The 12,256-nt window shown below is 35.0% G+C and overlaps 1 protein-coding gene across 8 annotated transcripts in view; it reads right to left on the bottom strand.

The window, feature by feature from the left end:
• Positions 1 to 2,182: 2,182 nt before the first annotated feature.
• LOC131080024 (serine/threonine-protein kinase EDR1) overlaps positions 2,183 to 12,256 on the bottom strand; it is a 304,024-nt gene continuing 293,950 nt past the window's right edge. For 6 of the 8 annotated variants that reach the window (XM_058018115.2, XM_058018111.2, XM_058018109.2 and 3 more), the window contains 3 exons: positions 3,168 to 3,456; positions 2,833 to 2,905; positions 2,183 to 2,748 (listed from right to left, as the gene is read on the bottom strand). In XM_058018115.2, coding sequence (XP_057874098.1) covers positions 2,666 to 2,748; positions 2,833 to 2,905; positions 3,168 to 3,456 — 445 coding nt within the window. In that variant the 3' untranslated portion in view covers positions 2,183 to 2,665. The remainder of the gene's footprint in view (positions 2,749 to 2,832; positions 2,906 to 3,167; positions 3,457 to 12,256) is intronic. The other 2 variants (XR_009114112.2, XR_009114111.2) reach the window with 2 other exon arrangements.

The raw sequence follows: 12,256 nt of genomic DNA, 5'->3' as shown, positions 1-12,256 counted from the left end.
GAAGTGGATGGTGATGCATAATAAAACTCACCCTATCCACCTATTCTTTAAATTCCACCTTTTACTAGTTGCCATCCTAAATTCATTTTACATCATAAAATTTCATGGTTAGATTCACACTTCACATTGTCATTCCACAGATCCCATAATTCCAATAATTTTGTTTCAGATATTTGTTGTTGTTTGCTAGATCGAATGCATAACACTCAACTATGATTTAAGTCTTTCATTTGTAGCAGGACCAATACTATGCTTATAAATAGGACTTGATACTACAAATCCACTCACACCAAGGCAAATGGAGGACTAAAGGTTTATTGTTGAAGAAAGAGGAAGATGAATCTACAAGTCTTGTTGGTACAAATAGTAGGATCCCTTTCCTATATGGTAAGATTCTCCCCAAGAACTCGATCTAACACGTCATAGAATCAACAATGAATTGTACCTTTCTCAAACCAGGTCAAACTCCTCTAAACACTCCACATAAGAGGTTTGGAATCAGGTCTTGAAAATGGAAGGATTCTTCCTTGCCTCACTCTAACTAGGTTAGGAGACCATCCAAGGCATCATAATATTACAAGGAGATCATTTTATCCTCCCACATATTGCTGGCACCCCCTCCCCTGCTCAATTATAGAGCTCCTTAATGCTTTCCATAGACAACTCATCATCTCCGTGATGTTCATTATGGTTGACAAAAATTTTAAATTGACCACCCTCTCTGAAATAATAAAAAATTGCCCAGGGAATAGAAAACTTCAACAAAGAGAGATTTACAATCCATAAGTTAGAGAGTGTTCTCTCCAAATTGCTCCATAGTTGTGATGAAACAATCTGAAAAGATGTAAGCTATAAATGGTCAGGTTGAAAATTTCAGCAACCTTGTTGATCAACCTGAAATTGTCCTTAAGCATCAGTGTCATGCTGACCCTGGAAAAATATAGATGCAAATTGCGAAAATTATACAAGATATGTGGAAATAACTCCTGCAAAATGCCAAGCCACTTATGCAGGTACCTCAACTGAAGCAAACATCAAACATGTCTAGTAAAACACCTCGTACAAGCCATAGGCTTCATCATCTTTGACAAAAATACAAGCAATTTCAATTAAGTGGTCCTTATCCTCCACCCATGGGTATAACTAATGTTAGCTTGATGCTTAAAAGTGCATCTGTTTAAATGCGTTGAATCCGGTATTATAGTTGAGGAAATATGTTTTGAAATTGTATGTTTTACAATCTATTTGTATGAAAGTTTCCAGAAAAATGGTATAACGATCTGTTTGTAAGATGTAATGTTTATTCACTTTATTAATATCTTTGTATTTTTCTCTGCTATCATGATTTGTAAGGTCCGCATATATCTATAAACATTTCATATAAATTTAATATATATACCCTTTTCAGAGAAAAAAGGGAAGAATTTCAATCTTAAAATAAGATACATATTTGGCCTTATCCGTTGATGAGTATTATGGTCTTGTTTCACTTGCTTTGTGTGCAGTGTGTTACTTTTCCTTATGAATGGTGAGTCCTATGTCTTATTTGTTGGGTGCATAGCACTAAAAGTCCTCCAATTATGTGTGCTCAAAAGAAAACTGTAGAATACTCTAGGTTTTGAGTACTAGAGGAGTTGTAATACAGTACATCCACAGGTTTTGAAATTGTGGCCTAGTCCATGTTTTTGAAAATATAATATAATATTTTGTCCAAAATGGAAAAAATTCCTTCTCTTAGTGCCTGCTCGCCCAGTGTATAGCTAAAATGTCTTATCAAGAACATTCATGTTGCCCTAAATTGATGGGACCATCCAAATAATGTTACTTGCATGTCTTAGAATATTGTAGAAAAAATTAAAATATAATATTCGAATCACCAAGGCTAAAATGAAATCAGGTATACCAGTGCTTTAAAAGTATTAGCAGTCAAAATCGTTTGGGGATATTTTAAGCATTTTGGTTTACTATTTTTCAGAAGCTACACTCTTTTCTAATGTCAACTAATATTAGGAAAATAAACTGCTTATAGAACTTCGAAATACAATTTTATTTGGGAATACATCTTTCGTGGATACATAATAATCCCAACCTACTAGCTTATAAATTAAATCCCATTTCATAGCTATCACAGGATAAAAATTTAGAACAGTAAAATACAATTTGCAATGAAAAGATGTAGTCATATCTACAACACATTTAGTTCTCCATATAAACGGGTATTGCATTTTTACAAATAAGTAGGTAAGAATAGGATATTGAAAGGTTGATCCTCATTCCTTTATTGCATGATACAGTGCCTTAAAACTGTAATTTGATACAATCTCACATCACTGACACCAATGCTTCAAAAAAAGCATATTTATTCTCCCCTTTACACACCGCCACCATTTGAAGCTGCAAGGGGTTGGAAGCCAATGAAGCTTAAAAACTATTAATGAGAAGAACAAGAAAACAAGAAAATTAATGTGAATCAGTGCATTAACTTTTATAGCATTCCTTACTCGAAGTAAAATGACTAGAAAATTTACTTTTCTTATAATACATCTCACAAAACTTCTGATAGTTTGAGTGTGGTATCTGGCCTGCCAAAGGTGATGACTTCAATATCAGGTTTTTTTTTATACAATCCTCAATTAGTATGTACATTGGCCATTCCAAATGTACTTCAACTTATCAAAAATTCACACTCATGTAGACGGGTGAAAATCTCCTCATAACTGGGTCTATCATCTGCATCAGCCCAGCAGTCTGGGAATTGATTGAAAAAAAACAATAAGGACCACACAAAAAAAAAACATAAAGATTTGAGTACATCATACACTCAATGCGTACCTGATATCAACTTGCCAATGGGGCCTTCAGGTATGTCCAACCGTGCACCCTCGTGGGCAACAGCATAAACTACCTGATAAAAGCATTAAAAAAGAAATTAGAAAACTGATAATGCTAATATAATGTTGATTTGGGATGGAGTATCTAAACTGCCTTTGTTCTATGTGAAATTCCATGTCTCAAATGTGATATTTAAATGACATTGTAGCAATGTTTATGTACAATAAGTACCGATGGAATATAAAACAGTCTTCTACTCATTAACATGAAAAATAATGGAGAGGCACTGAAACTACAGTCCCTTAAATGTAAAAATGCAAGATTACATTACTTACTTGCATTGGCTGCACAGCTTCCCATGGTCGTTTTAAAGTACACAACTCCCACATTATCACCCCTAGACTGAATATGTCACACTTGTATGTAAATGGCTCATTCCGCAGAAGTTCTGGGGCCATCCACTCAGGAGTTCCAGCAGCTACTGTATCCCTTATGGGAAGGTTTGTCATTATCCGTGAAAGACCAAAGTCACAGATTTTGACTGTCAAGTGTTTGTCAACCAGGCAATTTGCACTTTTCAAATCTCGGTGCACTATGTTCATTCGCTGTATGCACATCATGCCCCTTAAAAGATTTAAGATGGAGGTGGCCATATGTTTGAAATTGTAGAATCGCATAATACCAAAAATGTGGAAGTTAGTTCAAGATAGTGAATCATTAAGTAAGAGAAACTGAAATCAACATCGACACAAATCTAGTGAGAAGATAGAAGACAAAGAACACCATGCCCAATCAACATGACAAATTTGTAATGAAAAATAAAAGAGCATGCAAGCTAGCTCTTCATGTATGACAAGCATGAGAGGAACATTCATAGAAAAATCATAACATATCAGAGCAAACTTTGATGTAGCATGCACTCACATGCATAAACATACATACATACAGTTGTGTAAGTGCTTCGAAAAAATAAATGACATCTTGTAATCATCTTCTATAAAGCATTGACCAAGCCATTTTCCATTTACAAAGTAAGTTTTTCATATTTGCAGCTAAAATGCCTAAAGCAATTGAATACATCCCTTTTAAGCTGCCTTTACCGGATAATCATCTCATAAAACATATGAAGTCAGAAAAAAATGCAATAAAGTGACTGTACTTGCCATAATGATAAGTAAAATCTCCAATGTACTCAAATGAATAATGAAGAAGATTCAAATTCTTGAATCTGCATCATTTTACTGAATACTATACATCACATGGATTCATGCAAAATGAAAGATCCTCAAAGTAACATATTATGAAAGACCTCCCATGACAGAAATATCATCTATATGATAGTCAGGTTGCTTGAATGTTACACATGTTGTTTCCTGTTTTTTTCCTTGCATAAGAAAATGGCACAACAACTTTCCACCTGCAAAGTTGGCCCAGGACAGATAATGTAATATAAAGATGAGAAGATCTGTTGGCGTGAGTTTGAAATTAGCATGAATGACATATCTTTGCCCATAAGTGCATCCTTACTTCAAACGTAACTTAAAACAAATTTAACAGAACAAACGGTCTTTCCCCCATCCAAGAGAGCTTGCTCCTATAATTCTTGGGGCTATATCATCTCAATATAGGATCATCTTTTTATTGGCTCAAATATAAGTCATCATTCTAAATGCCCCAATTTCCTCACTTTCCCTTCAAACAAATTCTCGCATTGTAATTCTTTATTTAGCGGGGATCTGAACTGTTCCCAAAACAGATCCACCATGTTCTCCAATATGATGACTAAGATGAGGCATATCCTAGAATCATTTCTAAAATTATCTATATTGAGACTCGCAATGATGGTTTATTTCATTTCTCCAGTGACTGATTGAACTCTGGATAATCAATATTGATGAACAAGGTGATTTAATCATTTAGAGAGTTCGTTTCTTCTAAAGTCTGTGCTTACTCACCCTCAGCCCATAGTCTGCCCGCACAAAATTTCTTGACTGGGTATATAAAGGCCAATTCAACTCAATGATTGTGATAAGAAATGTAACAATTTATGAAGCTTGGTATAGGAGAAAGCCTACAGAGGCATACTTGAAAGTATTTGATTGTTCAGCTCATAGTTTTACAACTTGCAAAGTACTCGTCATGAATTTGCAGTGAGTTCTAATAGGAAAAATTGGCCAAGCTTCAGTGGCAATTTTTTGGCAAGTCTTAGTGCAAAAATTTTCAATGTGCACGGAAAAAGGTACATGTGGGAAAAACACAAGAAAAATGCAGGTTTTTGACATAATATATATCCACCCAAGGTGAAGAATCACTTACATTTCAGCATTGTTGAACAAATTGGAAGGATTTTTTATAGTGTATTCAAAGATTGAATTATTGGAATTTCAGGTTTGCAGGTTAGTTATTTTATTTTATATTTTTAACATTTTTTTTTCCCAAGCATATAAACTATTTTTAGCATGTTAAAGTTCTTTATAACATGTAAAATTTACAAATTTAATTGCATTGAATTCAATTTATATAAATTTTATTGCTGATTTACACAAGTTTTTGTGAATGAAATTGTTGTTTTATTTTTTTTCATGAATGTAGAGTTTACATTTTATAGTAAAAATCTATGTTCCATGGAGTGTTAGGATGGAGGGATGGTAGTGGGACGGTGGTGCAAATATATATAGTACTTAAAAAATAGTTATAAAAGAATGAACAAGAAATCACATACAAAACTTTGATATATTCAAAGATATTGCATTAAACAATGAAAATGCTGAATATCAAAATCTTTGTATTACATTACATACAATTGGCCAAAGGGACAACGCTTCAAATCATCATCCATTTGCAAAGTCTTAATCAAATTCCTCACTTCTTGTATTTGTAATGTTCCCACTTTGAAATATAATTTTGTAATAAATAATAATTATAAGATTAAAATACAAAAGAATAAAAATTGAAATTGAAATTAAAATATAAAAAAATATAATTAATTAAAGTTAATGAATGGTTAGAAGGCATGGGACGTACTGTTTGAATGCAACCAATCCCTTCGATCAGGGAGGGTATAAGATGGAAATGACGTCATTGTAGCAAGGATCGATAAGGATAGCAAGATAGTCAATAATATAATTCAGAATGATAAACTACTTATAATGTCCATAATACATAGTGATATGGCCATAACTTTGTCCTGAGTCTTACACAATTCCAATTCTTCTATTCTCCAAGTCAGATGGGTTCTGTTAGGGAGAGGCAGTAAATCCACTCCGAGATGAAAGAGCCCCAAGGATGAAAGGACTGATGTTCCTGACATCTGGGCTGAATTAGGGAGGTGGTGTCATAGTGCCCTAGACAAGCCAATGCCCTCTTCTGGGATTAAGAATTAGGACTGGAGTAATGACAATATTAAGTTGAATTATGGACAACTTTAATCATCTACTCTGAATTAATGTAATATACTAGGTAGTGATACATGTTGTTCTTTGGGAATTGAGAGCCTCCTAATAGGGGACATTGCAGTATTGATGGACTCTTCAAAGTCAAGCTCCTCCAAACCAATAACAATAAACCTTGTCTATGCTACACCTTCATCAATCTGTACTTGCAACTTTGGTTCTACATACCATCAGGCTACTTGACTCTCTTTGTACGTAAGTGTGTTGTGGTCAATAAGACATAATATGCTATGTACAACTACAAGCTTTTTTGTCCTCCTAGAGGTAAGTCACTTCCTCTTTACAAAGTGGATGAAGGTATCAATTTATCAATAGATCAATTCCCCTTAGCAACAGAAGAACTAGAAACTTGGTATTGTTGATGAATGGCTAGTGTGGTTGTCAAAGGATTAGGCCAATGCATAACCATAGAATTGAATCCTCTTGTGATATAATCTCTCTACTCATCTTGGCCTTGCTTGAATATCCTCTAAGAATGGCAAATTTTGTCCACTTAGTATGAATGATGCAAACTTGTATAGAATCATACATCTTCAGAATGGCCTTCATGAATCAATCCTTCACCTTAACATACTATATAAGGATAATTCTGCTTGGCCTTCGATCATACCACTTTGAGTTCAAAGCATAGGGATCGATGTGAAAGAGACCATTGAGCTTCTCCCATTGGTGATGAATAACTGATTAAATATGATCATTGCAGAACTCTAATGTAGGAATTTCTCTTGTACAATGGCCTTCATTTGGCCAAGCACAATGTCAATGCATTAATTCACCTCTCCAAGGCTAGATGCATTTGCATTCCCATATCTAATAACTCTGAAAACTAAAGCAATGATGGCAACAATGTATCTCTCATCAGCCAAAAAAGTCACTCTTCACCACCTTCACCTTGCTCCCCTACTCTAACTTAGAAATGGGCCATTAATTTCATTTTGTTATCATGACTATTAGTTTCATTCCCTGTTGCAACTCAAGCATCCTCTCCAAGAAAATAAAATATGATGTATATCTAGTCCCTATAGCAAAAACAACACGTAAAAAACGCATTTTAACCAAGGTTTTACCTGTGTTGACATTTTCACCCAAGTTTTTTTGCATCTATAAAAACCTAGAGTTAAACTTGTGAAAAAATCTCACCCAGCAAAAAAAATAGAGAGTACTGGGCAACTCGGAGAGTACTCGCAGAGTTTGCAAACTATGCCTGCAAGTACTCGCAATGATTCTGTAACTTAATTAATTCATGCTAACTTGACCACAAGTTTACTTGTGAATTCCTCATACAGCATATCAACTTGCAATTTTTGCAAGTACTAGAAAGTTTTCTAAATATGCTTTTAAGGTAATGCGTGGACCTATCTCACCCTATGTTTTTCCATATGGGGGTACCTTGAGTTATGGTCAAGTGTAACCATATTAAAGAATAAAGACCAACCCTACATCTTCTTTGAGCTCAGTCTCATACTTACCTTGACATTTTACCATATTAATGCACCAAAACCATCCCCATGTCTTCTATGAGCTCCATCCCAATCTTAACCCTAGCATTTACTTAACAAATTCGGATCTAATGGTGAGAAATGAGGAGTTTCATCCCAAAAACTCAAGTTCAATTTACACCACCTTGTAATGGCCAAATGGACACCTTAAGATAGGGTTTGCATTTATGGCAATGAATCAAACTAAGGCCACTCCTATGTTTCATCATGAGGGCACCTTAAGGTATGGTCAAGTGTAAACATATTAAGGAACTAAGCCCACCCCCATATCTTCTATGAGATTTGTCCCAATCCTAAATTAACATTTGCCTAACAAGTTTGGATATAGTGGTGAGTAGGAGGAGTTTCACAACACAATCCAAAGGTCAATCCCATGGGCAAGGAATTTTAGCAAGCAACAACCACGGGGACACCTTGAGGTAGGGGTGACACTTATGGCAATGCATGGACCTAAGCCCACCCCAATCTTTCCCCATAGAGGCACTTTGAAGTACAATCAAGTGTAACCATATTAAAGTACCAAGCTCATGCTATGTCATGTATGAGCTCTACCCCAATCCTAGCCTTGATGTTAGCCCAACAAATTTAGATATGGTGAACACCACAAACCTAGGTTCAATTCTCATGAGTGGGGCATGTTGCAGCAGCCATGGGGACACTTTGAGGTAGGGATTGCCCTTGTTGAAACACATGGACCTAAGTCCAGCACCCATATATTTCACGATGGGTTCTCCTTGACATATGATCAATTGTAATCATATTAGAAACCTAGCCCACTTCCATGTCTTTTGTGAGCTCTACCACAATTATAACCCTAATGTTTTAGTCTAGAAGGCATGACTTAGTGGTAAATTCAAAGAGCTACCATGATGAAGACTCAAGTTCAAATCCCTTGAGAACTACAAGGCTATGGTGTTCATGGCCTTATCTGATAGTGTTAGGGCACTCTACCCTACGTGAGTGCTAGCCTTAGATGTCTTGAAAACCCACAACATGCCTAAAAACCTGAGCCTCATTTGTGTTCCAAAGATTGCGGTTCCGATAACACCCACAACTTAGCAATCAACAAAAAGAAAGTAGCAAAGAAAGAAGGTATGTGAAGCTGTGTCAGCTTATCATTAAAAACTCTAAAAGCAATCAAGATGAAAATTGGTTAAGATTTTTTTTTTAAGTTAATCTGATAGCTGAACTTTTTGATGCAAATTATGAACTCATCTCTAGAAACTATGACAAACAAAGGTCATGATAGAACACCAAGGTATGAATCATAATTGATTCTAATAGCTCATAGTTTATAAAATCTTAGCAGCTTGGTAATGAATGTAAGAAATATTTCAAATTTTCAACAACCACATAAAAGTTCAATGTAACCAAATAGCAGTGAAGTTCAATGTCTTGAAAAACATCATAAAGTTAATTTGCCAGCCTAGAGATAAGGTTTTGAAAACTCCTAAGAGAAAGTCTTGAAAAGTGCATGTGAAATATGGTGGTTGCAAACAGTAAAACAGGGGATGGTATGGAAAACAAAACATGGGATGATGAGTCTAGGGATGAGGAAGTGGAGAGTTGAGGGGAGTGAGTCTGATTCCTAGGAGATGGATGCCTCCCCCTCTCAGGATGTGAAGGGTAAGAGGAAAAAAAGGAAGAGGGCTAATGTGGCTACGTCAGGGTTTAAAGGTTTGGGTTCTATGGGTGAAGATTCAAAAGGGTTGCAGAATCTTGGGGATGATGAAGACTATAATTCAAACCCTGAAATTTGTGATACCATTGGCAAAGGAATCTCGGGGGTTTCCTCTTCTCGTCCCTCACCCCTAGGAGTAGTGAGGATAGAGAGACCCACCCTCATTTTCCAAGACATCTACATAAGGATTCACCTTTCTTGAATTAAGATAGAGAGGATCCGAAGGAATTTCTTGGATTGGCCAAGGATGCGGTGGTTGACCAATTCCAAAATGTCAAAATGGTTGTTTTAAGAGCTTCTCTAAGGAGGAGTTCTTGAAACCTGTTGAGACTAGATATGCATTCTATTTAATTCTCTTGGAGAGAATGATAGAGTTGCAAGAGTCATTGCAATTAATGGTTATGACCTTTGTCACAAGGTTTGAGTTCAAATTCGTGTTCGGCATCAATGAAATTTGGATGAAGTTTGACAAAGAGAAGAAATTCAAATAACAATTCGTGATTAAATTTGCCTTATATAAATTCAATTATTTAAAAATATAATTAATATATCTATCAATTATCAAAATAATTTAATTTAAATATTCAAAATTGTTATATTTTTATATACAATAAATTAAAATTATTCAAAAAATAATAATAGTATATTAAATTTAAAATATTAATGTAAATATTTAGACTTTTTAATTATAAAGTAAAATGGTACTATATTTGTTTAATTTAACTTAAATATTTTTATTTTAATTTATTAAATACTATATAATAATAATTCTAAATAAATCATTTAAAATATTGAATTTTACTTTACTTAATGTTAATATTAAAAATTAAAATTGAAAAAATATTGAATTTAAACATATTAAATATAATGTCTATAAAATAAAAAGAACTTACTAAATTTATACATATTAAATATAATTATCTTCAAACATATTAAATATTAAAAAGAGTTTTTAAATTTTATCCATATAAAAGGGAAAAAATCTTAAAAAAAAAAAAAACCTAAAAAAAATATTGAAGTTTTGATGGGAGTCCCTCAATATGTGCGAATCATCGCTTGGCGGGAGTTGCAAGTTGTCGCTTGATGAGAGTCGCTCTGTCTATGTAAGCCATCACCAAGTAGGAGACACAATTTAAAGGAAAATGCAATCTCACAGTCACGCTTCCCTGTTGATGCTCCCTCTTGCTCGAATATTAGAATCTCTGTAATGAAAGAAATTTGTAAATTATTGGCTATGGAAAATTTTAGTGGTGAACTAGTAGAAAATTTTCTTCGCTCACTACTCAACCCTTGGCTGCAGCCAAACATATAGGCAAAGTTTAGCACATTTCATAAGTTTTTTTAATGTTTGTCGAATTTTGAACTTCAGGCATGAAACTCGGCAAACCCCGTGACTTAGGTTATGACAACAAAATGGAATCGGTGGGCCAAGTCCAAGATAGAGCAATGGAGGAGGGTGAAGGATACAATGAAGAGTGATTCCTTTTGGGGCGATGCAAAATATAATCTCCATCATTGCTCCAATTGTCCAAGTCATTAGATATGGGGATGCCAATGCACCTAGCTTTGGAGAGAAATATGAGTGCATTGATTCTATGCTTGACTAAATGAGGGTTGCTGTGTGAGAGGACCCCACATTAGCATTCTACAATGACCATATTCAGCCAATCATTCATCAAAGATGGGAGAAGCTAAACACTCCTGTTGTGAGGTATTCACACATCACCCCATTGCAAATGGGGACCCCCACTTTTTCGCTTTCTAGGTTAGTCGTCTTAGTTTAGTAGTTAGTTGTTGTCGAGTCTTTGCTATTAGCCTTCTATTAGTAGTTGCTCAAGAGCTGATCAAGTCCCCCTCTTAAGAATGAAGTGAGGTTCAACACTCCCTTTGCCCAGCCAAGGCTTAATCCCTTCCACTTCTCCCAGTCCTGTCAGTGGGTGCCCAAACCCGATCAGTCCCATTTCCATCACCATTTTACCATTCCATTTCCTTCTATTTCCACCTCCCCTACCATGCTTCACTTCCATTTACCATATCCTCTCCCACCTACCTTTCTATACTCCATCTAGCCTTCCTTCCACCCATCCCCATATCCTAACCTACTTCACCTACATAACCTACCTTATATTTCCTAACTTCCATTCCACATCCTTAACCTACCCCTTCCACTACCTTTACCTTTAGCTCCATTACCCCTTCTATCTCATTCACCTCCCTACCCTTCACCTATAACCTCACACCTACATCCTCTACCCTCCATCTCACACCCCCTTACCTTTCCTTAGCCTACCCTTTCCCTTACCTACCACTTTACCCCTACCCCTATCCTAACCTAACCACCTTCCATTTCCTACCTTTTCCCTTAACTACCACCTCACCCTCTCTACCCTTTCTTTACCCCCTTATACCTCCCATTGCATTTTACTCCCCAACCTCCCCTAACTCCATCCACTACCCCTTATACCTCCTAAGCTCACATATCTCCTACTTCCATCATTTATATCCCTTGTGTCTGTGATAACCCCCATGATATCACTTGATACAAATTATTTAGAAAAATATTAATATCCTAAAGAAGAAATAAATCATTAAATATTGTAAATAAATGATTAAAATATTAATGTATTTAATATATAAAATATTATTAAATGTCAATATAAAAAAATAATAAAGAAAATATATTTAATATATATTAAGAAAGTATTATTTAATATTTAATACATTTACAATAACAATATTTAAATATATAATAGTTAGTATATTAAAAAAAAACATCGAATATTTAAAATATA

The sequence above is a fragment of the Cryptomeria japonica genome, chromosome 3 (genome assembly GCF_030272615.1).
Source record: "Cryptomeria japonica chromosome 3, Sugi_1.0, whole genome shotgun sequence".
NCBI classification, from domain to species: Eukaryota; Viridiplantae; Streptophyta; class Pinopsida; order Cupressales; family Cupressaceae; genus Cryptomeria; species Cryptomeria japonica.
The sequence above is the reverse complement of the archived record's forward strand: the minus strand, read 5'-3'. Positions and strand labels throughout refer to the sequence as shown.